This window comes from Chiloscyllium plagiosum, chromosome 19 (genome assembly GCF_004010195.1).
Source record: "Chiloscyllium plagiosum isolate BGI_BamShark_2017 chromosome 19, ASM401019v2, whole genome shotgun sequence".
NCBI classification, from domain to species: Eukaryota; Metazoa; Chordata; class Chondrichthyes; order Orectolobiformes; family Hemiscylliidae; genus Chiloscyllium; species Chiloscyllium plagiosum.
The window spans coordinates 10,109,793-10,137,719 of record NC_057728.1 but is presented as its reverse complement, the minus strand read 5'-3'; the positions used below and the strand labels follow the sequence as shown (position 1 = coordinate 10,137,719).

At 39.0% G+C, this 27,927-nt stretch overlaps 1 protein-coding gene across 4 annotated transcripts in view; it reads right to left on the bottom strand.

Annotated features, from left to right (window-relative positions):
- pphln1 (periphilin 1) overlaps positions 1–27,927 on the bottom strand; it is a 155,512-nt gene that overhangs the window by 12,352 nt on the left and 115,233 nt on the right. For 3 of the 4 annotated variants that reach the window (XM_043709067.1, XM_043709070.1, XM_043709069.1), the window contains exons 6-8: positions 26,334–26,416; positions 19,584–19,703; positions 16,056–16,193 (exon numbers count right to left, since the gene is read on the bottom strand). In XM_043709067.1, the coding sequence (XP_043565002.1) occupies positions 16,056–16,193; positions 19,584–19,703; positions 26,334–26,416 (341 nt within the window). The remainder of the gene's footprint in view (positions 1–16,055; positions 16,194–19,583; positions 19,704–26,333; positions 26,417–27,927) is intronic. The other variant, XM_043709071.1, reaches the window with a different exon arrangement.

Below are 27,927 nucleotides of genomic sequence, written 5' to 3'. Positions count from 1 at the left end.
TTTATAAGCTTACAAAATGTAAGATGCTAAAACAATAATAACTGATTATCTGAGCTTTATGTAGTCCATTATTTATATCAAGTTTATTCACAAACTGAAGGTAAAAGTTATCTGCTTATTTTAATGTGATTCGGTATAACATTTCACAACAGTCCAATAATCAAAGAAAAGTGTTTCATTATTTTTAAAAAGCATGGTAAAAATTAAAAGGGTAAATGTTCAATTTAGTTCTTATCAAAATAAACTGGGTTACTCTAATCATATTTAAATATGGCTGACTATTAACTGTCTCTGGGCAATTAGGGACGGACAATAAATGCTGGTCTAGGCAGTGACGCCCACATCCTATGAATGAATAAAATTACTGTGGCAGACAAGGGGAGAAATGAATCAGATATTGCAGAAATTGGACAGATATTGTTAGTGATTCACACGTTTTGTGTAGGTGTCTATAGGTTCCCTTTCTTTAATTAAATAGCATGTTGTAGAGATTTTGCATCTGCCCAATCGCTTTGCATTACTTATTCAAAGAGAATAGCTTTGACTGATAGGTTCCAATTCTATATTCTATACAATCAATGTTCTGTAATTACATGATTAAGAATGATGTTTTGTTACAAAATGTCAGAATTGTGCCTGAAACTTCGATGAATATACCAGGGATATATCATATTTCAGGGCTTATTTAGGGAATATATAACCAAACCAATCAATCCACATAGTAACAGTATTTTAACACTATCGCACTGGTCCTCAGAGACTACTTTGTGTGTGGCCTTGCACTAATGGCCTGTACAAAACAGATGTGCTGGAAGAAGATAATGTTACCTCATTCATTAAATCTCCAACTAAATTACAACACTGTCAAAAGGTTTGGAAGGTTAACTGAATCGGATAACTGCAACACAATTAACAGTTTTAAAAATAATTGAACCAGACACTTTAGAAACAGAATTAAAAATTGCTATTTAGCAATAAACTACTCAGTGCTTCATTCTCAGAGAGACTAAAATAATGTTAATTCATATCCTTCTGTTCTATCTCGGTCACGGAAGAGTTCTTCCACCATCCATAACAGGAAGGGCACAGTTGACCTGTAGCAGATTTAGTTTGCTTAGGTTAATTCTGCAGTTACAGTATAGGCATAATCTTTTGACTGAGTGCAGAGACCACACAGGAAGGTACCTTCACAGATATTTCTATACATAGATATTAAAAATAACCAATCTGCATCATAAACAAGGATTACAGTTACATTTAGGTGGATAGTAAGGGTTTTTAAAGATAACTTGATTCTGGACAAATCCTTAAACTGAAGCATGTGTTTATACGATAATGTACTATCACACTTGTTTAAGTTGGCATTGTTCTTGATTTGTTTCTGAAATGTAACACGTTATAATCATTCATTTCTTCCAGGAGACAGCAAAGGCTGTAAGGCCTGACATCCTTGTAGTAGAACTTAAATCTTATGTAAATATCCACACCACATCCCAGCTATTCCAGCTATCCACAACACTGGCAATGTGGAAAATGCCAAATCCATCTGACTCAAAAAGTAGGACAAATCCAAACAACCAATTACTGTCCCATCAATCGATGCTCAATTGACAAAATGATAGAAGGTGTCATAGATAGCGTACTTTCACATTAATGAACTACTCAATGCTGCTGTTCAGTGATGCTCAGGTGGGGTTCTGCCAGGGCTACTTAGCTTTTGGCCTCATTAGAGGTTTATCCAAATACAGTCACAGAGATGTACAGCACAGATAAAGACCCTTTGGTCCAACTTGTCCATGCCAACCAGATATCCTAAATTAATCTAGTCACATTTGCCTTGGCCCATATCCCTCTAAACTCTTCCTATTCATATACGCATCCAGATGCTTTATAATTATTGTAATTGTACAAGCCTCCACCACCTCCTCTGGCAGCTCATTCCATACACACACCACCCTCTGCGTGAAACAGTTGCCCTAAGGTCCCTTTTAATTCTTTCCTTTCTCACTTTAAGCCGAAGCCCTCTGGTTTTGGACACTCGTACCCTAGAGGAAAGATGTTGGCTATTCACCCTGTCCATGCCTTTCGTGATTTTATAAATCTCTACAAGGTCACCCTTCAGCCCCCGACACTGCAGGGAAATAGCTCCAGCCTATTCAGCTTCTCCCTATAGCTCAAACTCTCCAACCCTGGCAACATCCTTGTAAATCTTTTCTGAACCCTTTCAAGTTTTACAACATCTTTCCTACAGCTGGGAAATCAGAACTGAATGCAGCACTTCAAAAGCAGCCTAACCAATGTTCTGTAAAGCCACAACATGAACTCCCAATTACAATACTCAGTGCACTGATCAATAAAGCCAAGGGTACCAAATGCTTTCTTCATTTCCCTGTCTACCTACAACTCCATTTTCAAGGAACTATGAACCTGCACTACAAGGCCTCTTCGCTTGGCAACATTCCTCAGTATTTACCATTAAGTCTTGCCCTAACTTGCCTTATCAAAATGCAGCACCTTGAATGTAGGCAAACATTTGAATTCAGCAAGGTGAGATTGACTGCCTTTGACATCAGTATTTGACCAAGTGTGGCATCAAGGAATTCTAGCAAAATTGGAGTCAGATTTTTCCCACTGGTTGAAATATTTTCTAGCACAAAGCAAGATTATTATGGCATTGAAGGCAAATTATCTCAGCCCCAGTACATGAGTGTAGGGGTTTGTCAGGCTAATGTAATTGGCTAAACAATTTTCAGCTGACTTTATTTCCTGTAGAAGTGTGTGTTGTTATGGCCAAGTTTGGAAGTTGCACAGATTCCTTTCCGGTCCCACTCCTCACTGGCCATAACAAATTTTACATTTAATCAGAGTGGTGATCTCTCTAATTATAGAGGTTTTAGACTGTATCGGATTGAATATTAGAAACAATTCAGCCATGTTTCTTACATTGGCAAAGAATAACAATGTTATTTCAAATAAGACTTTCTCAACAAATGTTATTCACTAAAAAAAATGCATCACTCATATTCAAACATCTAAACTCAACAGAAGGCAAATCTTGGTAATACATCAAAAAGTTAACAATGAACAGCAAACAGTCCACAACACACATATAAGCAAATGTCACAGCCACTCCCAGTCTCAGGGACAGCAGAGTTTATGAACTGGAGCCCTATCAGTCCAGGTGGGAAATTCAGCTTTAGAATTTTGTTCTGAATTTGAACTTCCCAAGGCCACTCTCTTGGTTTTTCTTGATAAATTATTTCTCATTCAAAAGAATGAGCTTTATAAAGTCAGAATTCTCAGGACATCATTTTAACAACCTCTTTCAATAAATGTTGACTGAACTCAAGTCTAAACTTAAGTAGATATTTAAAATTGAAGAACAATAACACAATGCTCCCTGCATCTCCACCTCACCACATATCCCCCTCCTTCAACATCATGGCATAACTGGCACTTCCTGGAAACTGCCTCAAAGCAGCATTACTACTAAAATCTTGAATGTAAGCATCAGATTAGCCCAACTTCTTATTCTATAGGAGGCTGAACTATTAATTTGCTTTTTTTTTGCATGTACCATGATTTTAAAACATCAGTTGCAAACTTTGCTGACACCTTATCTGACCCATCTTTAACAACACCAGTCCAGAAGACCTCTATTATACTGGAGCTCAAATCAAAATTAACCCTATTTGACAAGAAATCATGCTCTGGTAAACTGCTCAAAGCTAGCGGGAAGTGGAGCACTTTCTCTCGTACAATATAAACTAAAGCTTTCACAAATATTGGAAGAAATGGGCAAAGAACAAACACGGTCATGAAAAAAGAAAAGGACTTCTTCAGACTTGTCATTTTTCAAATTGGATTACAATAATTTTGATTGTATAGTAAACTCTACCTTAATTTGAGTCCTATTACAACATGTTAAATATCGGACAGCTCTTCCAATGACCAATTGAGATGAGCTTCACTAACGTTTGCTCAAGGGTTACAACCCGAACAGTGACGTATTCTGGAATGACACTAGGATTTTACCAAACAATAATGTACAATGCACTTCAGTTGGTCTTGTATATTGGAGTACCAGATACTAACTACCAAAACAAGTCAGTTGCAACTGAAAATTTCCTTCTCTTACTCTCCATTCCCTCATGCTTATTTTCCCATTTGTTTTTATACCAATTGTCCTTAGTCTATCCCACACAATCATGTTTGCTTCCAACTCTTCCTCTCTACTTGAGCAAAGATATTTAACAACGGAAGTGTATAAAATAACCCCATTTAATGATGATCCAGGCTTAACTACTAACAAATAAAGAAGGAATTTGGATGGAAAACAAAAGGCAACTTGTAGTCACTAACCACTAGAATAAGATGCACTCACTATTATGTTATAGCATGCTATATTTTTACTAAAAGTTACATCAGGCATGAGAAAAGTGGCTAAGATGGGAAACGGAAGACTGGACTAGACTTTGGTTTCTGCATTTCTCAAAGAATTGTACTGCTTATTTATGGAAGTAATGGCCCAAACTCGCTGAAAACGTATTCACTGGCACGAAGTTAAGACTACTCCCAATATTGTTGCTTGCAAACATGTAAGAGAATATACTACAGTCTATGCATCAGAGAATAATTTCCCTCGAAATCTTTTGTCAATGGTTTTGAATCTATGGTCTCCACTCATTAACCCACTCACCAGAGGAAATATTGACTTTCTCTGTACTCACACAACCTCTCATTTTCCTGAGAACCTCCAATGGGCCATCTTTTAATCTACTCTGTACCAAGGAGAACAATATTAAAGATGTTTGGGGATTTAGCAATGGTGATTTCATCAAATGTCAAGGGAGATAGTTAGATGCTCTAATATGGGAGGCAGTAATTGCCTGGCACTTTGAATGTGCATTTCTCTTAAGGTAGCAGGAAAGGTAGACAGTGGTTGATCTGATTGAACTGTGTAAAATCATGAAGGGTATGGACAGGGTAGACAGGAAGAAAACTTTTATCCATGATGGAGGGATCAATTTGCAGGGAGGTGGGGCTATAGATTTACAGTAAGGGCAGGAGGTTCAGAGGGAAGTTGAGATGTTTTCATCCAAAACGGTGGCAGAAATCTGGAACACACTCCTATAAAGATAGCAGAGTCAGAAACCCTCACAACATTGAGACCTATTTGGAAGCACACTTGCAATGTCAAGGCATACAAGGTAATGGACCAAGTGCAAGAAAATGTGGTTAGAATAGATAGGTGGTTGCTTTTGACTAAACGTAAACGCAATGGCTGCAGGGCCTTTTCTGTGTGCTGAAGACCTCGATGACTCTATAATTACATGGTATATCTGGTGATGATGTAACGTTTCTGATGACTTCTGAAGATCCATATTAATATGTGCCACTCAGAATCAGGTCAGTGCCTAATCCCTGTTCTCTTGGTGCATTTGGTCTTGAGCACCTTCTTCAGGCCAGATTCTGTCCATCTTCTTTGTTTCTTGAACCAGTTTGTCACAAACAAATACCTCACTGCAGCCATTGATTGACATGTTAGCAAACATTGTGGCTTTCAGCCTGAAACTAAATTCATACTTTTTTTTGCCAGAAGTACCATTTCTGTTTATTGCTTACCTTGTGCAGTCATGAGACTTTGGAAATTCAGCATGCCCACAAAGACTCTCACCAAATTTTACAAAAGGACCATAGAAAGCTTTCTATCTAGGTGCATAATTGCTTGGTACGGCAACTGCTCGGCCCAGAACCAGAAGAAACTACAGGAAGTTACGTACACAGCACAGATCACGAAAGCCAACCTCCCATCCACGGACTCCATCTACACTTCCCGTTGCTGCAGAAAGACTGCCATCATCATCAAAGGCCCCACCCACCTCAGTAATACTCTCTTCTAACCTCTTCCATCAGGCAGAAGATACCGATGTTTGAACACATGTGCCAACAGGTTCAAGAACAGCTTCTTCCCTGCTGTTATTAGACTGCTGAATGGACCTCTCTAACTTCAAATCTAATGTTGATTTTGTATTCCTCGCTCTGTCTAAACACCCTATAATCTGTATGTCTTTGTATGTTATGATGGGTCTGTACTGCTTGAAAATAAAACTTTTCACTCTACTCAGGTATACATGATAACAATAAATCATGTGGGCGTGTCTTCAACTTTTGTGCATCTTCTTCACAACAGAATTAATTTGACCTGCTTGATCCCATGCATTGACTGACCAAATGAGCAAAACATGCATCAGAAGTGGAAAATTGAGGCCAATTTCACATGCATCTTTTGCCTTTCTTAGAAGAAGAGATCAATGTATATGTTGAGTACAGGCCTAAATAAGGGTGACTTATAAGCTGCTATCCATCGCATTTGTTTATTTCACTTACTCCCTTCTTTGCCTTTTCTGGTAGGTTTCTCTTCATCTTGCCTGCATTGCTTACATTCTGTCATAGTTAATTAACTGCTCTGTATTTACATACCACTTTCAAATGAATTATTCCCTAATATAGCATCAGGATTACTCAGACAAAGAAGTGCAAGGCAAAAGCAGCAAAGACCCAGTTGAAACTTTAAAGATTCTGCTAATAATAGAAGAACTTACATAGCACCTTTAATGTAGTGAAAATTAACATGCAACTGTTTTCAAAAAAGTTGGTTTATCACAACAATAGCCAGAATAATATATAATGTTTTTGCAGCATTTCCACATCACCTCAAATGTGTTTTAACAGTTTCTTCCTGAGTCAGTGTATTTTGCACTTCAGCTGGCAGACTAAAAACACATCATGTGCAGCATTTTCCAAGAACATTTCCCCACATATCGGGATAAATAGGAATCTGCCAGGGCAGCTTTGACACTAGTTCAACACATAATTTACTTAGCAAATAAAAGAAAATTGCTGTATTATAGTTCAGGCAATAAATAGTACACTCTGATCTGCTTTCAGATTACTGCCATATCAGAACCATTCAGCTCATGTCCAACAAAACACTGATGTGTTTAAAATTAGTTTTCCAGTTCATTCTCTGAAGAAATAATCATCAGTCCTGTCAACACATTTGAAAATGGTTTCTGCTTGTGAACATCAAAACGTAGTCACAGCCACAGTTAACAAAACATTGAAGGATACACAAAGCACCAATAGATACATCCAGAGTAAAAACAGATCTCATTTTTCTTAAATAAAGCCCTCTGTCAACAGTCAAGGCGTACTAACGGTGGAAAAGCATCAAAATAATCACCACCATACACAATTAATGATTACTTAAGTAGAATCCATTATTTTTGGGAATGAATGGAATTAACAAACATAGCTAAATTCAGTATTAACTGTTTTAACAATTTAATGCCTCTGCCTTTCGACCAAAGTCCCACCCCATCATAACTTCACTCTGACATGAATATTACAATATGATTTAAATGTAATGTCGTCCTATTATAATATTGAGCAAAACATCTATTCCAAATATAGAAGATGCTGGAGATTAAGTTTGATACACAGAGTCTGAAGGGATGCTGATCAGTTCACAAAGCAGCAGAGTGGCTATTTTATGTTTCTCAGAACAACTTCTCTGTGGATCTTGCAATTTGAAGAGTTGATGACAACTGATTTGAGTCAGACTAAACTGGAATCTAGTCTCCACATATAACTGTCCCAAGCTATTAATAAGAATCTCTATAGATCTCTCTATAGATGCATTTTTATAATAACCTTGAATGTCTACAAGTTAAATACTGAAAGTTCTACAAAATTGCAATGTGGCTAATTATGACAACATACTGAAGCAAAGAACAACTTAAGCGTACAGCAATGGAGAGGCAGCTTCAGTGAATTTAAAGCTGTCAGAAGAGATGGGCAAAAGAAATTACATTTGTTTTTATAAAAGCTAGGTTTAAGACAAGATTCAAACATATGGACTGTGATCTTTCAAATTTTTTTGATATGAATATGGTGGAATCACCTTTCCAAGAACAATACTGATACTCTAAAATAGGTGTGGTATGAAGCTATGCTCGATGGAAACAAAGACTATAAATTTACTAGTTGGAAACAAAGTAATTTGTTTTAGAAAGGCTAAAGCCACATTCCGATGAATTGAAATTGCAGTCAAAGATGGCTACACATTTACATCACTGTACCTTCTATATTCAAGTGAAGCCCACCTGTCTGAAAAGCCTCACTAGAAACAATTGCCTTGAAGGAGTACGAATGGAAGCCATCTCCCATCTCATTATCAACACATCTAGACAGGCAATCAACTGGGTACTCAACTGGGTGGAGTCAAAATGTCGGATAAAATTACTTGGGCAAAGCCTTTTGATTATGAAAGGAATATATATGGGGTAAATGCATAGCTGGAGATAACTGCCTTGTCGTAAGATCCTCTAACTCTCCATGTTTTAAGTACCTGGTTTCTCTGCAGACCAGGACAAGCACTGGAGACTAATAAAGTAAGAACCTTGTATGGGTCTCTCTTTGTGTTCAGAGAGCTTGCAAGCTTCAAATTGATCATTTTTGCTGAAGATATTTCAAAAAAAGAACTCAACCCTGCTTGTTGCTATCTTTAGAACAGGAGATAAATTATATCATTTCAGCCATGATGCAGGAGGATTACGGAGATCAGCATGAACTCAGCCAAATCACCAAGCTGAAGAACAGTTTATCCTTTGACTTTAAATGATCTTTAAATTGCTTAAATTTACCCTTCTACTCTTATCTATTTGTGTGTGAGGAGGTTGGAGCCTTTGTATTATTCTCTTAAACCAGGTAAACTGCAATAAATGCCATTCTTTTTAAAAAGTGAAGCCTACCTACTTGTGTATTTTATAATCAAAGCACAAAAACAGTTAAATCTTCACTGAATTAGCAAACACATTGTTTTTCAAACAAAAAAAAATTAAACCTTGCTGTTAAATGAGTAGGAAAAGAGGAGAGTCATCCAACCCCTTCTTCGCAACAAATTCCACAATTTAAACACATTTAGCTATTTATACAGTATGAATGTTATTGCGCTGTAATTTTGTGTAATTTGAAAAGTTTCCATTTTGTATTTATTTTGTATGCCAAAAAGTAACATGGCTATACAACTTTTTAAAATCAATATAAGCCGTACTGATAAGTAAATACACTCCAGGCATACACAGTCAGATACTGGAAGCATGGATGGTGGCCACAGTTGATCTATGAAGGCAACAAGTGATTGCGCAAGGATCCTTCTAACAAAAATGTATACGGTGCAATATAGAAATGTTTATACAGTGCCCTAGCCCTCCCAAGACACTTCATGCATACCTTAAGAAAACGTTGGCACTAAGCTAAGTAGGAAATCATTTAGGACAGATGACAAAACATTTCTGAAGTATAGAGATACTTCTCCAATGCAGTTGTCTAGCACGATACTGTGTACATGATAGACAAGAACATTGTCAATGTTCCCTGCAGTAACATCTCCCACTATTGTTCACATAAGGAACTGTGCTTTGAGATATACTGAAGTTCCTAGTGTGAGGCATCATTCCCAGAACAGGAAAAATAAAGATACAAATTGCAGGAGGAAGCAGAAGTCAATTTGATTGAAAACTCCTAAAAAGTCCTCTTGCAAAATAAGTACCAAAAAGTCCCAAAATATCAAAATGTAAAGTTGGCATTGTACAATTGTTCGTAGTTAATTAATAGCATAATCTATTGCTGGAAGGCTTCCACGGACCATAAACAAACAACTTCTCCCCAACCATGTTAACTGCTGATGTGCTTTTTAAATCCAGATTTCTCCAGCAATTAAACACTAGAAAGTGCCTGTGATTTTGACAATGTTATTCAGTAATCATTGACTACTAAAGTAAACACTAGCATTTGAAAAAGCTTCTTTTGATTTGTTCTTTGTTTAATAGGTCTTAGCAGTACTGTTTTTGTGTTTTGGATCTCTGGCATCTGCAGTTCATCATTTTATTTCACTTCATTGACACTCCATCAAACCCTTTCAACATTACTCCCTCTGCTATCGGAATGTACACTGGCAGTAATGTGTATCAATTATAAGAGACAATGCAGCAGCTCACCAAAGATTCTGTGCTTGCATCTTCCAAATGTGCAATTTCTACCACCTCGAATGACTAGAGAAGATGACACATGGCAATACCATAATTTGCAAGATCCCCTTGCAAGCTAAACAGCAGCCTGATTTGGAACCACAGAATCATTTCCATGTTGTCGCTTGGTCAATATCCTGGATTTTAGTTCCTAACAGCATTATGGTATACCATGGAACACAGTGGTTCAAGAAGGCAGCTCTTCGCCTTCTCAGGAGCAATTACGAATTGGCAAGAAATGTTGACTTAGCCAGTGACACCTACATCACTTGAATAGTTGAACATTTTTATTTTCATTCAATTAACTGGAATGGTTTGAGCAGTATTGCTTTGGGGACAAAGGGAAAATGGTAGCTGTATTGCACTTACGATTTCCAGAAGGCATTTGACAAGATGTCATGTCAAAGGTTATTGGGGCAAATAAAAGCTCATGATATGGGGCATAGCATATCAGCAGAATGTAAGATTGGCTAGATAACAGGAAAAAGAGCAGAAATGGGTCATTTTCTGTTTGGCAAGATGTATCCCGAGTCGAAAAGTGTAGTGCTGGAAAAGCACAGCAGGTCAGGCAGCATCCGAGGAGCAGGAAAATCGATGTTTCGGGCATAAGCCCTTCCCTGATGAAGGGTTTATGCCTGAAACATTGATTCTCCTGCTCCTTGGATGCTGCCTGACCGGCTGTGCTTTTCCAGCACAACACTTTTCAACTCTGATCTCCAGCATCTGCAGTCCTCACTTTCTCCCAACTGGCACTCTAGCCCTACCCAGCTAGTACTCTTAGTTGGTACCTTACCCCTTTACGCATCTGACTTCAGGCACCCTAGCAGCTCCCCAGCTGGCACCATAGACAGCTGATACCCTACTGGTCTGGCACCTTGCTCAGTCACTCTACTCTCTCCTCAGCTGGTACCCATCCCTACTCATCTGGCAGTCTACCCTCTTCCCAGGTGGCACCAATCTCAACTGACACCATTCTTACTGATACCTTATTATCACACTACCTTATGCATTGCTGCTGTCAAAGGCTAAGGACATAAGGTAAGTACGATATTAAGGTGCTAGGAGAGTAGGGTACCAGGAAGAATGATGCCAGCTAAGATGGATACACCATCAATCACACTAAATCTCTGAAGCAGTGCCACATCTAGCTGGACATGGAACTGCTCAATTAAACAAATGTTCCACAAAAATCACCATCCTCATTGATGACGAAAGCTTTAACACATTGGTATAAATTGATATAAACATTTTTTTTCAAGTCAGAAATGTCAGGTAAATGATCCATCTTGGACTCCTCCCAAGGTCCTGAACACCACAGGTTCGCATCTTCAGCCAATTCAGTTTCCTCCATGTGATATCAAGAACTAGCTGAAGACAGTGGATACTGCAAAGGCGCTTGGTCCTGCCAGGATTCCAGCAATAGTACTGAAGACTTGTACCCAAGAACTAGTCTTCTCTCGAACCAGGCTTTTCTACTACATCTATCAGATTTGCATCTATATTTAAAAGTGAAAAATTGCTCAGGGAAGTCCTGACACAAAATAGGATAAATTCAATCTGGCCAATTACCACCTCATCAGCCTTCCCTTAAGTATCAAGAAAGTGATGAAAGGTGTCATCAACAACGGATCATATGCCACTTACACAGCAATAACAGCTCAATAATGCTTTGGGTTCTGCCAGGGTCAGTTCGGTCCACAAGTAATGACTGGAGGTCAGAAGAGGTGCTAAATTGTGCTTTTTAAACTATATTATCTTGTTTATTTTTTAAATGGACTCTTGCTGAATTTTAAAGTGGCTGCTTTCAAACAAGGAATGGGCAAATGGGCACCTTCTAAAATTTCCAGCTATTATCTGCATCTCTTTGGAGTGAAATAGCTTCAACTTCTATGAACATTCCAGTCAAGCCAACATACAGGAAATCTAGACAATGTGTCTTCACATTCGATTTTTGATTTAAGAAAGCCATCAAAACCCATTATGTTTGACTTATAGTTATTCTACAGTGATGTGCTACAAAACACAATAGATTTTGACGAGGGGACATCAAATCTTACTCAAATGGCTCAATCGAAAATCCCAGGCACATCTCTGAAACTGCTGGGTTTCAAATAGCTTTAATTATAGAACGTTGATCTACATATCAGTAACAAAATAAGAGAATACAGCATAAGCATTGTCAGGTTTAATTAATAGCTGCCCCGATCTCAATCTCTCTCAAAAGTCTGATTTCTGGAAAGAATCCTTGTTATTTTCACAGGCAAACTAGTTTCTTGTGTATAACTGCTGCACCTTAACCCGTATCTGATCTCCTGCAAAAGGGTCTTCTGAACGCAGACAACTGAAAGGATATCCACCAAATAGCGAACAATATGGACCTGATTCATGCAAAGTAATGCCAAAATCTTTGACTTCAATTTGGAACTTCTGAGGAAGTTGAGAGATGATGTGATTGAAGTTTATAAATTAATGAGAGTTATAGAGAGTTAAATGATAGTTGTCTTTTCCCTAGGATGGGGGAATACAAGACCATTTTTAAGCTGAGACGAGAGAGATTTAAAAGAAAGCATAAGAGGCAAATGTTTTACACAGAGGATGGTGGTGTAAGGAATGAACTTCCTGAGGAAGTGGTGGATCTGGGTACAATTACAATGTTTAAAAGACATTTGGATAGTAGATGAATAAGAAAGGTTTGGAGGGATATGGGCCAGGAGCAGGTAGGTGGGACAAGTTTAGTTTGGAATTATGTTCAGCATGGACTGTTGGACTGAAAGTTCTGTTCCCATGCTGGATGACTGACTCTTTCTTCTTCAGATACTGAATGTGCAAAACATTCCCGTGTTTTGAATCCTACTTTGATTTAACCCTAAGGGATTTGCTGTAGATAATTTTTAAATTGAATTGCATCAACTGGACATAGAGAAACACCCCACCATCTATTTCTAAAAGGAAAAGAAAAATAAAATAGTTTTTTAAAATGCCTGCTACACAAAGAACAGGAGAACAGCACAAATTTAATCACTTCACCTTCATCTATGACAGTGCACAAAGAGCTGAATCCAAGATGGAAAATGGGAGTGACTGCCCTTGACATTAAGGTAGCATGATCCCACAAGCCCAAACAAAACTGAAGTTAATGGCAAATCAATGAAAATTGTCCACTCGTTGGAGTCATACCTAGCACAAAGGAAGTTGGTCATGGTTGTTGGAGGCCCAATAAGCTTAGAACCATGACATCATTGCAGGAGCTTCTCAGGATGGTACCCTTGGCCTAACCATCTACAGTTGCTTCACTAAAGGTGTTCATTTTATCTTCATATGGCAAGTGGAAACCTTCAATCATGACTGAACAACATTTGGTTCTATTCATGGGGACAGAGTAAGAGTCTTTGGAGAGTTCCAACTGAGGGTTTAATAATTATCCAGGAATGTTCAGAGGACTTAATTTGCGCTAATTCCTGGGCAACTGTTAAACTAATCCCTTATCCCCACTTACCACTGACCTCCCCTAAAACTTCCCCAGGACAGTACCATTATTATCCCTGCTTCCCCACCCCGACCCAATCCAGAAATCTTGTCACACTTGTCATACCATTCCCCCCACCCCCTCCCAAAACATCTTCTGATCCTTCCACCTCAGATTACAGCCTCCTAAGCCAGACCCAAATTAACCATCAAACTCAACTCCAGTTTGAGGGTCACCCAACACAAACCGTTTGGGTTCAAACTCCCTTCCCTCACTAATCCCCATCGCTCCCATTCAGTGCTATCCCTGCCCTGATAGCTCACTACTTGCTCCTTTGTCAGTGGAGCACATCGCCCCATTCGACCTACTGAAAGCACTCATCTACCACCCTGACCTCTAACTCATTGTGGTCTCTCTCTACCTCAGCATTTATCAAACAAGCAAACTCCACCCAAAAGTGGGTAACATACTGCAATAATGTATAGCCTCAAATGGGTATTCCTATGAGGAGATTAATGCCAATGGTCTCACTACTAACAAATCAAATGCATATTAAATGTTGTAACTAGCACATAACTGTAGCTATAACTTATGCAAAATAATATTCAAAAATATAAAGCCAACCATTCATCTGTAGCCTAAAACCTACAAACAACTTTAACTGCTCACTTACTGACCTCGGCATTTTCTAAAGAGATAGATTAAGGGTCTTTCCCTATTTGAGGCAATACCTTTAGAGATGAGCAGCTACATCTTACATTGCTACTTCATATCTGAATAGTCCATTATAGGAAAAAAGGCTTTGTCCACTGCACGCACAATCTTATCCCAACTTTAGCAGCAGATTCTAGAACCAAAATTAGCATCAGAGCTATGCCAGGCTGGCTGACATTTTGTTTCCATAAAATGGAAATAAATCACAACTCAATACCTAAAGTAACAACTGGAAGTCGATAAAGTGGATATACAAGATCTCAATGGAGTTTATTTAAACAGCCCATTCAAAAATGACCAATAGAAAGACGATAATTCTAGTGATTGGTAATAACTTTTGAACTTTGTTTGAACAGGTACATTTTTATGCTTTCACAAGTTAAGAAATAGAATACTAAAATTATTTTTGTTACGTAATAAAGATGACAGTCACAATACTTAGAAAGGTTATTAATTAATGACATGACAGCATTTTATTGACTTGAAGTATCTTCAACAAAGTCACTAGAGTTTTGTATTTTTCCAAGTGCTTTAATGTACAGGACTTCTATGAATAGTGACAGCCGAATACTTAAGCAGCATTTTACTCAATTTCAAGAAATGCTTTAAAAGACTGCAACCTTGGTAATCATGCATGGCAAGGCTGCTGGTTTGTAAATCCCATTGATGTAGGGATTGCAAAGATATTGCAGCACAAAGCCCAGGATGTCATTATTGAGACTCGAGGGTAAATAAAATGAGTCTTTTTATATTTGGAACAGGAAAATGATGAATGAAGAACTGATTATTTCTTAAAAAGAATAATACTTTCACTTTCAAAAGGAATATTCTTCTGACTATCCCAGTCAATTTTCTCAACTTGTTTTATTGTATAAAGCCAGTCTGCAGGCTAAATTTACATTTGTATGAACTCTTTGGGTTTTTACTTACTTAGCTATTGCTAACCTTAAAAATGGACACATACTAACATATTGCATGATTATAATGTCTTTAACTTTATGAAGTGGTACCTTTCCTAAATTACATATGTAGATCATGAGAGGTTTGAAAGTTTAACAAAAATCATACTTTAGCATGCATTTTGTGTGTCATACTTTAAGAATTGGTCTCAAATTTAAATATAATGTTTCAATTTTAAATAAATGAAACAAAGATAATCTCCAGAGGTGGGACTTGCAGCTTCAGTGCTTTTTGCATGGATCATTCAATTTTGTTAATCTAATAGATAGTGGAACCTTCAAAGCACACACAATGATTCCGGTTTTATGGCGCAGTGATAGTATCACAACTCATGATGCACAAGGCCATAGTGCAAGTGATAGTATGCAATAACATCTCTGAACAGGTTGATTAGAGAAAAAAAGGTCAGAAGAATAGTTTCTTGAAACAAGAATATGATGTAATACTTTACTTTCCTTATAAAACATAGCATCTCTAGTTTTGTGCAGCAGCGCCTCAAGATTTGAAAGTAATATATTAAAAACAGAATGGTAATACACAGGCATCAACAAAGTCCGATGCAAATTTTGGTACTGCACTTATCAACAGAGCATGAAATTATGCTCTTTCACTAACCGTCCCGCTTAAAGCTATTTTCTAATCAGCTTGTTCAGAAATAATGACACACCCCTGGAATTTGAACTTGGACTTCCTGGTCTGGAGATCAGGACACTACCACTGCACCACAAGGGCACAAAAGTCATACTCTGGTTTGCAATCTGGCATGGACTTTACAGAACTCCCAACAATTCAGAATTAAACAAATAAATTAAAATGCTAACCTCTTCAATCTCTTTGGTTTTCTCAGCAATTGCTCTTGTCCGAACATCTGTTTGGTTTAGATCTATAAACTCAATAGCACTCCGTGTATTAATCTCTACATCATCCAATTTATCTGGATATAGCATTTGAATAGTATCCTGTGACCAAAAAAGAAACAGAACGGCTGATGGAAAAATGGAATGTGATATTTTTTATTGTAACAATTTAATTTATTGGCACATTAGTTTGGCAAATGAACAAAGAATTTCTGCATGAGAAGTTTCAAACTATTCTGAATGATCGAACCCAGGAAAAACAGGTATCATCCTTCAGTTTCTTAACAGTACTTCATATACTTGATAAGTAATTACCAACAGCATCCCATTAAAATTTAGAGTGACATTCAACTGTTTCATCAGTAGATTTTTGAAGTAAGAGAGTTTGTAGAGTAATTGGTTTTGGTAAAAATTTATGGTTTGTGCAGTTTTGAAACAAGTAGGATGAGCAGATATCTATATAATTCTATGTAACATCAGAATGGAATGTTTCAAAACATCGAAACAACAAATACTTGAACTTACTGAGTGAGTTCAACTGAGAAAATTCAACTTAGACATAAGAATGGAAGACATAAATCAGCAATTCCAATCCACAATGGGGTTAAAAGGCAATCAAAAACGTTGTGAAGATGAGGTTTAAGAAGTTTTTTAAAGACAAAGAAAAAAAACATCCGCTCTCGTTTCAATATTCCATCTTTGCATCACAATCAAATAATCTTTACAGTGAACATTTCTCTTTGTAAAATAGTCAGACAATTAGTGACTTGCATGAACCCAGTGTAAGTTGACAATTGCCCTTCTTTCCAACACTTGGTCTCACTAGCAAGATCAATTTTCAATCTTATTTCTGCAACACCCTTTGTCAAATGAACATTGTCCTGAACAGAACACTTGGCCTCAATGTTCTATGGAGGAGAAAGTGAGGTCTGCAGATGCTGGAGATCAAAGTTGAAACTTTATTGCTGGAACAGCACAGCAGGTCAGGCAGCATCCAGGGAACAGGAGATTCGACGTTTCGGGCACAGGCCCTTCTTCAGGAATGAGCAGAGAGTGTTCAGCAGGAGACTTCTCCTGCTGAACACTCTCTGCTCATTCCTGAAGAAGGGCCTGTGCCCGAAACGTCGAATCTCCTGTTCCCTGGATGCTGCCTGACCTGCTGTGCTGTTCCAGCAATAAAGTTTCAACCTCAATGTTCTATGGTCAAGTTTTTTTCCTCAGATGCCTCTTTTATAAATCCCTCTCAGAACATCAGATAAGTTCACCCCATACTTATTGATTCCACCAGTCCCAGTGTTTCAGCACCTAAGGTACTTTTAATTACTCTTCTTACTTACCTAGCTTCACAGGCCAATATATAACATTTATTATTCTTTCCAACAAGGAATATGATAAACCCTGCTGTATTTGAATAGCTTTCCATAAGACTGAAGTGTAAAGCATAATTAAGAATGACTAACTTCATACTTTCTGGGTCACCCAAGGATGGAAATTTGAGTGCACATTACTCTAATTTAATATTTATTTGTGCTCAGAACCTCCTCAACTGTGGTATGTTTTAACATGATACTCAGTTGCATACAACTGACATCAGAATAGTTTGAGTTCAAAATTAGTTCAACTGAACAAACAAATGTTTTAACTGGCCTGTTTTTATCTTGAATGCAGGAATTATTTCAGGAAGACTTGGCCCTATTTACTGGAATGCCATTAAATATTCTAAGAAAGACTGTTGTTTCAGCCTCATTCTGATTTGTTCTGTTTGATATCTAATCCCATATGTAAAGGCGTCAGAGCTTGATTTGCAGTATAGCTTTAAGAGATATATTCATAGAGCTGTGACTGCCGTCACCAGTATGTGTGCTCTGTACTGCCAAAATTTATGCATGAATATCTACATGGGTTTGGGGTCAATTATAAAATGGGATGCACTGTGAACAGGGATGTGGAATGATTCTTGTCACACCTTCATGCCCCCCCACCCTTCCTGCAAGCTCACTAAGCCTCATTTCTTAACTTCACTCCCACCATGCTCTCACTGCCCCAATCCTCCTGTGTCCCAAACTTCCACATCCTAACTCTCCCCATTGCGCATTCTCACTCCCTCCCCATGTCCTCGCTCCCCATACCTCCTGCTAAATCAAATTTAAATATCACCTATCTCATCCACACAGAGAAAACACACAACCAGGAAGCAGATAAAGAACTACTATACAGTGTACCGAAAGAGTGGAGTCAGAAATCCAAATACTTGGATATCAGTAAATGTTTCAAGAATATGCAGCCATCTGATTATGGCTCAGATCATGGTACAACTTTATAAAAGAACATGCTGTTCCTCGGAAGCTGCCTGACCTGTGCTTTTCCAGCACCACGCTTTTTGCCTACGCCCTATAATTGTGCAACGTGTGTGTGTGTGCAAATGCATAGTGCATTATTTTCTGATTTGTTCAGACTGTACATACATAATCAGTGCCAATTAACTTTGAATAATGTACTCTAATTGTCTGATTACCAGGTTGTAAAATTACTGTTTCTCATGACTACCTACAACTTTACATGCACCCTTCTAATATTCTACGTCCCCTAGATTAAAACTGATTTCAGATTTCCTGACACAAGGCCTTAATAAATGCCCTTTGTCCTGCATGCAGAGCATTTCAGTGCTCAATAAAATGGAGTTTGGTCTCAACCCAAGCTGGGCAAAATCATACATTACCAAAGAAAGATATTTTTAGATCTTTTCCAGAAAGCCAACTGGTTTGGACAGTAACCCTCAACCATTCATAGTGAGAGTTCTTTGCAAGGACTGCCCATGCCAGCGACAATATGAGTTTACAGCTTGATTGACCCACAAGAGCCCCTTCAATTGCAGTTAATACTAGGAGTCTGTTTTTAACACTTGAATCAGTGGCACAAACAAAAGGAAGATTGGGCCAAAGATAGTGGCATATGTCTTTCCAACGATCAGTTGAAAGAAGTTTTTGTGAACCATTAACTGTGTCAGGTAAACAGTCTGATAATATAGTCACTGTTACAAGATTAATGGAAGTAGTAGAGAGGAAGAGCTGAGTGTTTTCATCAACATGCATATTAAAAGTTGACTGTACTGTCAACAATGAAAATATATGGTCGTAGGATAAGAGAAGGAATGAAAGAGAAAGAATGGAAGATAATATTTGCACAGTGTGTATATTGCCACACACAAAAAAAAATCATGAAAATCTTTAAATGGGTCTTTGTATCAGCTGGACAATTAATAATTTAAGTAATGAAACGAGTATTTGATGAACATCTAACTTCTGCACAGTGTGCCCACATAATGAACTGGACTGAGATTTGTAATGTCCATCAATCAAGTTGAATTTTTTGGCAGAAAATTGTGAAAAAAGTGGTTTGCAGACATGTATATAATTTTATAGAATGAACTGCAAGCAAGAAAAGAAAATCTTCACACATTTTGTAGCAGCTACTATTAATTAATATACTTACAATATTATCACATTCATTGATTTCCAGCTCTGGAATCTGCTGCTGTTCAGAACACCATTCACTTGTACCTTCCTTATTCAGGTTCTCAGATGTTTTGCTGGATTTTTCAAAGTTTGCAGCCTGATAAATCAAGAAGCATTTTAATCCTACATCTCTATGTCATGTCTCCATCTTTAAAAGATTTTGAAATATTTGAATCAAAACTCTTGTATATTAATGTGACATTTGCTTCTTTTCTGATGAATGCTCTCAGAATGTACAGTAAAATGCATTAAAAAGCTCAGGAGGCCAAAATGTTTTCTTCAGCTACCCTGCAGATTACAGCAATTCTTTTTAAAGTGCAGGTCTTCAACCACTGGGTTCCATGAGTAGTCAATCAAAAAGAAAATCTCGCCTTTTCTAAGGTGCCAGATCATTTTTTTTGGAAAACTGGGTATTTCAGACTGCATGATTGGGAGTAATATATTATTCTGGGGTGATAATTGATTAGCAAACAAAAAAACCCAGCAAGAATAAACAGATTATTCTTAGGATATTAGGTGAGTACGAGGTCTGCAGCAGCACACAACCAAATTACTAGTAAGTGAGGGCCAATGTAATATTTCCAAATTTGATGTTATCGCCAAACTGGGAAGGCACAGTACATAAGTTATGAGGAACATGCAAGGAAGCTTCAGGAGGTAAAGGAGAAGTTGCCATGGTCACACAGTCACATAATAATTCATCACGCAAACAGACCCTTTGGCCCAACTCGTCCATGTTGACTAGGTTTCCAAAACTGAGTTAGTCCCATTTGGCCCATATCCCTCTAAACCTTTCATATTAATGTACCTGTCAAAATGTCATTTAAATGTTGCAATTGTATTTGCCTCCATCACTTGCTCTGGCAGCTCGTTCTGTATATGCACCACCCTCTGTGAGAAAAAGCTGCCTCTCGGGTCCCTTTTAAATATTTTTCCCTCTTAACTTAAACCTATGCCCTCTAGTTTTGGAGTCCCATACCCGGGGAAAAGACTTTGGCTATTCACCACATCTATGATCCTCATGATTTCATAAACCTTGATAAAAGGTCACCCCTCAGCCTCCTATGCTTCAGGGAAAATGTCCCAGCCTATCCAGCCTCTCCTTACAACTCAAACCTTCCAGTCTTGGTAACATCCTTGTAAATAATTTTTGCATCCTTTCCAGTTTAATACCATCCTTCCAATACCAGGGTGACCAGAATGGTGTGCAGTTCCCAAATCTAGCCTTACCAATGCTTTGTACAGCAATAACGTGACATACTCAATGCCCTGACCAATGAAGGCAAGCAGTGCCAAACGCCTACCTCACCACTGTCTACCTGTCACACCACTTTCAAGGAACTATGATCCTGCACCCATAGGTCTCCCTGTTCGACAAAACTTCCTTGGGATCTACTGAACAATTCCTGCCCTGGTTTGTCTTAACAAAATGCACACACTGGCCTTATTGATCAAGCTCTCATTGTACACTTAGATAACCTTCTTCACATCAGCAAACTTACTAACCATGCCTCCTGTATTCTCATGCAAATCATTTATATAAATGAATATAAACACCAGCGGAATCCTTGCAGCACATCACAGGTCACAGCCTGAACAACAACCCTCTATCATCAACCTCCATCTCCTACCGAGAAAACAATTTTGTATCCAATTGGCTAGCTTGCCGTGGATCCAATGCAACCTGTCTACCATGCGGAACCTTGTTGAAGGTCTTACTAAAGGCCATGTAGACAATGTCTACTGCTCTGCTTTCATCCATCTTCTGGGTCATCTCTTCAAAAAAAAACTCAAATCAAGTTTGTGACATGATATCCTACACACAAAGCCATTCTGACTATCCCTAAATCAGTCTTGCCTTTCCAAATGCATGTCAATTCTGTCTCTCAGAATCCCCTCCAACAACTTACCCATCTCTGATGCCAGGTTCACCAATCTATAGTTCCCTGGCTTTTCCTTGCAGCCTTAGTTACTCTCCAGTCTTCCAGTACCTTACCTGTGGCTGTTGTTAATACAAAGATCTTTGCTAGGGGCTCCACGATTTCTTCCCTATCTAGCCACCATCTCCTGGGGTATAGGTGATCAGGTCCTGAGGATTTATCTATTTTTATAGATTTAAGACCTCCAGCACCCCCACTTCTGTAATGTGGACTCTTTTCAAGACATCAATATTTATTTCCCCCACCCCGCCAGAGTTCCTTAGCTTTCATTTCTTTCTCCACAGCAAGTAATGATGAGAAATATTCGTTTAGTATTTCACCCATCTCCTGTGGTTCTACACAAAGATGATCTTGTTGATATTTAATAGAGCAACAGGTTGCAGGTTCCAGGCTTTAGATCTTTCATTAAGAACAGGCAAGGCGGAAAAAGAAGGGGAGGCGTGGCCTTGTTAGTCAAGGATAGCATAACGGTGGCTGAGAGAACTTTTGATGGGGACTCGTCGACTGAAGTAGCGTGGGCTGAGGTTAGAAACAGGAGAGGAGAGGTCACACTGCTTGGAGTTTTTTATAGGCCTCTGCAGAGTTCCAAGGAGGTGGAAGAGAGGATTAGCAAAATTATTCTGGGTAGGAGTGAAAGGAACAGGGGTGGTCATTATGAGGGAACTTTAACTTCCTCAACATTGGAAATGCTATAACTCTAGTACGTCGGATGGATCAGTTTTTGTCCAATGTGTACAGGAGGGTTTCGTGACACAGTATGTTGAAGGGCTGACAAGAGGGGAGGCCACATTGGATCTGGTGCTTGGTAATGAACCAGGCCAGGTGTTTGAGTTAGTTGTAGGTGAGCACTTTAGAGACCGTGACCATAATTCCGTTACATTTAGTTTAGCGATGGAAATGGATAGGTACATGCCACAGGTCAAGTTATTGATGGGGCAAGGGCAATTATAATGCGATTAGGCAGGAATTAGGATCCATAGAATGGTGGTAGCAAAATGCAGGGGATGCAGACAATGGAAATGTGGAGCTGGTTTAAGGAACAGATATTGCATGTCCTTGATAGGTATGTCCCTGTCAGACAGGGAGAAAGTGATAAGGTAAGGGAACCATGGTTTACAACAGAAATTGCATCTCTTGTTACGAAGAAGGAGGAGGCTTATGTGTTGATGAGGCAAGATGGTTCTGATGAGGTGATGGAGATTTACAGATCAGCTAGGAAGGATTTAAAGAGAGTTAAGAGAAGAGCAAAGAAAGGACTCGAGCAGTCTTTAGAAAATAGAATAAAGGAGAATCCTAAAGCATTCTATAGGTATGTGAGGAATAAAAGGATGATTAGGGTAGGAATAGGGCCAAACAAAGACAGAAGTGGGAAGTTGAGTGTGGACCCTGTGGAGATCGGAGAGATGCTAAACGAACATTTGTCATCGGCTTTCACTCAGGAAAAGGAGAGTATTGTAGAGGAGAAGAATGAGGTACGAGATATTAGACTAGAAAGGATTGAGGTTAGTTACAAACAGGTGTTATCAATTCTAGAAGGAGTGAAAGTAGACAAGTCCCCTGGGCTGGATGGGGATTTATTCGAGGATTCTTTGGGAAGCTAGGGAGGAGATAGCAAAGCCTTTGGCTTTGATATTTGAGTCGTCCTCAGATGATGATGTCAGCATGTACTAGGGGGCATAACTACAAATTGAGGGGTGATAGATTTAAGACAGATGTCAGAGGCAGGTTCTTTATGCAGAGAGTGGTATGGGCGTGGAATGCACTACCTGCTAATGTTTCCTGAAGAAGGGCCTGTGCCCGAAACGTCGAATCTCCTGTTCCCTGGATGCTGCCTGACCTGCTGTGCTGTTCCAGCAATAAAGTTTCAACTACCTGCTAATGTAGTCAACTCAGCCACATTAGGGAGATTTAAACAATCCTTAGATAAGCACGAGTGATTTTGGGATAGTGTAGGGGGACGAGCTGAGAATAGTTCACAGGTCGGCACAACATCGAGGGCCGAAGGGCCTGTTCTGCACTGTATTGTTTGATGTTCTATGTTTAAGAAGCCCTATTCTCTCCCGAGTTACGCTTTTGCCCTTAACATACTGGAGAATCCCTTTCGATTCTCCTCAACCTTTCTGCCAAAGCTATTTCTTGTTCCTTGTTTGCCCTCTTGATTTCCCTCTGAAGTGTACTCATATACTCCCTATTCTCCTCAAGGGATTCACTTGATCCCAGCAGTCTATACCTGATATATGTCTCGTCCTTTTTCTTGAGCAGAGCCTTAATATCTCTGGTCATCCAGTGTCCTCTTCACCTCCCAGCCTTGCCCATCATATTAACCAGAAACATGCTGGCGCTGAACTCTCGTTATCTCGCCTTTGAAAGCCTCCCTTTTGCCAGACCTCACTTTCCTTGCAAACAGCCTCTCCCAATCAACTTTTGAAAGTCCCTGTCGAAACCAACCTTGCCCCAATTTAGAACTTTAACTGCGGACTAAGCTTATCCTTTTCCACAACCATTTTAAAACTAATAGAATTATGGTCACTGGTCTCAAAGTGCCCCTCCACTGACACCTCAATCACTTGCCATGCTTATTTCTTAATAGGAGGTCATGTTTAGCTTCTCTATTAAGAGTACCTGCATATTTTGATTGAGAAAGTATTCTTGAACATACAGGATGAGAAGGCAGGACCTTCATGGTGACTTCACCCAACACAGGAACTGTCCTGCTGGCGTCACTTTGCATTGCAAACCAACCTCTCCCTCGGACATGGCCTAAAATTTCCCAGCTCTTTTCAGTTCGAAAGAATAACCATGTTGGACTGGAAAAGTGGCTTTTCTCTCTCTACAGATGCTGCCAGTCCTACGGCCAGAGTTACTCCAGCAGTTTTTGTTTTTATTTAGGTAAACTGTATGTTGGCTTTCATCACAAGGGAATGAGAGTACACTTGAGAAATCTCCTGCAGTACTGTAAACAGTTTTGCTCCCCTTTTTTACAGAGTGATATACTTGCCAAAGAGAGAGTGCAACAAAGGTCTACTAGATTACTCCCTGGCATGGCAGGCTTGTTTTATGAAGAGAAATGGAGGAAAATGGGTCTGTATTCCCAAGTGTTTCAGAGAGTGAGGGGTGAACTCAGTGAAACTTGCAAAGTTACATGGCATGGCAGGGTGGAAGCAGATATAACGTTTCCCTTTGGGGCCGAGAATCTAAATAAGGTGACATAATCTCAGAGTAAGGGATAGAACGTTTAAATCTAAGATAAGGAGAAATGACTTCATTAAGAGGGTGGTCTTCTTTTAGCATTCTTTACTAGAAAGCTATGGAAGATCAATCACTGAGCATGTCCAAGACAGAAACTATTAGATTTCTGGAGACTTATGGCGTTAAGAAATATGGGGATAGCACAGGAAAGCCGCATAAAGGAAATGATCATCTAGGATCTAACTGAATGGTGAAGCAGGCTCAACGGGCTAAAATGGCCCACTCCTGCTGTTTATAAATAAAACACGAAAATAAAAGCAGTGTTGCAGTAGGTTTAATGGTTACATAGCGTACATATGCTGCTCTTACCTTTATTGTTTCATACAAGCAAACAAAAGACAGACATTCTGCCCTTCAAGTTTGCTCCACCATTCAATGAAATTACAGCTGTTCTGAATTCTACAGTCCTATCTATCTATCTGCAATAACCTGACACCCTTGCCTAAGAAGAATCCATCTCCCCTTACCTTAAAAATATTAATTGAGCTTGTTTCGATCACTTTCTCAGACAAAATCTCGCAACCCTCTGAAAGGAAAATAAATCCCTTGTCTCTACCTTCAAGGAATGATCCCATAATCTCAAAATAGCGTCCTTTAGTTGTGGACTCCATGTCGACCTTGTCAAGGTCAATCGCGATATTGAATTGCAATTTGTATCTCAGCAAATGTTTGCAACATACTAAAATTAAATCTCAAAATTAAATTACAAAAGGGATTGCTTTGATGGTTTTGCTTGATACTTTAGGCTTTAATTGACAATGCTGTTATCACTACCGTTCTAAATGACATTACAATGGAGATTATCTGGGCATTGCAGAATTTCTCCCAGTGGAGTCCCTACAGGAAATTTAAAACTCAAATGGGAAGAAAGGCGAACAAACTTCAGAATGCTGACTGAAGAAATTTCAACCAGCACTGCAATCATGATCATGCACTATTAACTCTGATAGCCTAATGCTACATCTAAATAATGGCTTCTGAAGCAGATGCTCTTTTCACATCTTAAAGACGACATGTGACACCAAGATAATTTTTAAGGATATTCTGAAGGTATCATTGAGCAGGGGACAAACTGATACCAGTGGGTGAGAGGACAATACCATAAATCATGTCATGTAGTGGCACCTCAATAACAGACTCCCATATAGTCAGACATTTCTCTGCAGGGTAGAAACTAAAACATAAAGAAAGACAACAGAATTTGCCCTCCAGAATCTCCTTTCTCAGGAGAACTCTTGTCATTTGCACCCAAAGACTTGTGGGTTCAGGATTGACCTGTTGAGTCTGAGGACACAAAATATGAAGCTTGGCAGATCTAATCCTCATTTCAAGAGAGTGATGATGATTATTGCTACTATTTCAAGACTTGGACATTGAAATAGATTTCTTGTGAAATAGCCGTGATACTAATTGCAAAATTACGTTTGATAAGTAACTATATGGATGCTGGTTAGTTTGCATGGAATAAATTATCTGATGGCTCTCCCATAAACCACATTGCAACAATTAAAATGAGACAAACATTAAAGTCTGCATACCTTTGAAGTAGCTGGTGGTACTGAACTAGATGGAGAGGCATCTCTTGAGGGGGTCAAAGAAGAAACAGAAGATCTTTCTCGATCTGTGAATAGAAAATCAACATAAGATAAATATTTAATTCCAGATTATATCTTTCAAAATAAACTTCAGATATCTTGCATTTAAAAGTTCGTTTTCCCCCCTAAAGACTGTTCATTGCCTTAACGTAGGTGTCTGCCATATGTAACTTTGATTCAATTGCCTGGATTTGTCACTGACCAGACAATGGTTGTTTCAGTAGATAGGAAGTGCACGTTGTAGCAGGTTCCAAAGGAATTGCCTGGGAAACTGAATTTTCTGCTGGACAATTCCTCTATGCCTGGATCCCCCCAAAGTTCTATTTAAACTGGAGACTCTGGAGTGTTCTGAAGAAATTAAGCAAAGTAGTTACTCAGGGAAGGTTAGACTATTAAATATATGGTTGAACTGCTGCATACCTATACAACTGGCCCATTACTTAGGTCACACATCCCTAACTACCCCTCCCTAAACCTCCCAGTAGCCGAACACCACACTTACTGTGTGACAGCAGCAGCTGTCAAAGTGGCCATCAGAATCTGTACACTTCAGAAAATGGCAACTGACTACGGAAAAGGACTTGGTTTGCCTTCCTCTGACAATTGTATGCTATAAAAGAACTCAAGTGCAGAATTCCCTCCATTCTGTAAAAAAGGAGTGGCAATTTAGGTAAGATCGCTAACCCTTGGAAATTCCAGCCCGATTTCTAATAGTTTGTAGATAAGGCAAAACTCATGCAGGTTATGTGAATTTAGTAGTTGTGATCGTAATTGCCAGGACTTGCTATCATAACAAAGCAAGAGTTAAGTGTATACAAGAAACTTTTCTGATTCAGTATGTGAATGGACCTACTAGAGAAGGTGCAAAACTTGATCTACTCTTGGGAAATAAGGCAGGGCAGGTGACTGAGGTGTCAGTGGGGGAGCACTTTGGGGCCAGCAACCTTAATTCTATGAGTTTTAAAATAGTGATGGAAAAAGATAGACCAGATCTAAAAGTTGAAGTTCTAAATTTGAGAAAGGCCAATTTTGACAGTATTAGGCAAGAACTTTCAAAAGCTGATTAGAGGCAAATGTTTGCAGGTAAAGGGACGGCTGGAAAATGGGAAGCCTTCAGAAATGAGATAACAAGAATCCAGAGAAAGTAGATTAGATTAGATTAGATTAGATTACTTACAATGTGGAAACAGGCCCTTCGGCCCAACAAGTCCACACCGCCCCGCCGAAGCGCAACCCACCCATACCCCTACATTTACCCCTTACCTAACACTACGGGCAATTTAGTATGGCCAATTCACCTGACCTGCACATCTTTGTGACTGTGGGAGGAAACCGGAGCACCCGGAGGAAACCCACGCAGACACGGGGAGAACGTGCAAACTCCACACAGTCAGTCGCCTGAGGCGGGTATATTCCTGTCAGAGTGAAAGGGAAGGCTGGTAGATACAGGGAATGCTGGATGACGAAGAAATTGAGGGTTTGGTTAAGAAAAAGAAGAAAGCATATGTAAGGTATAGACAGGATAGATCGAGTGAAT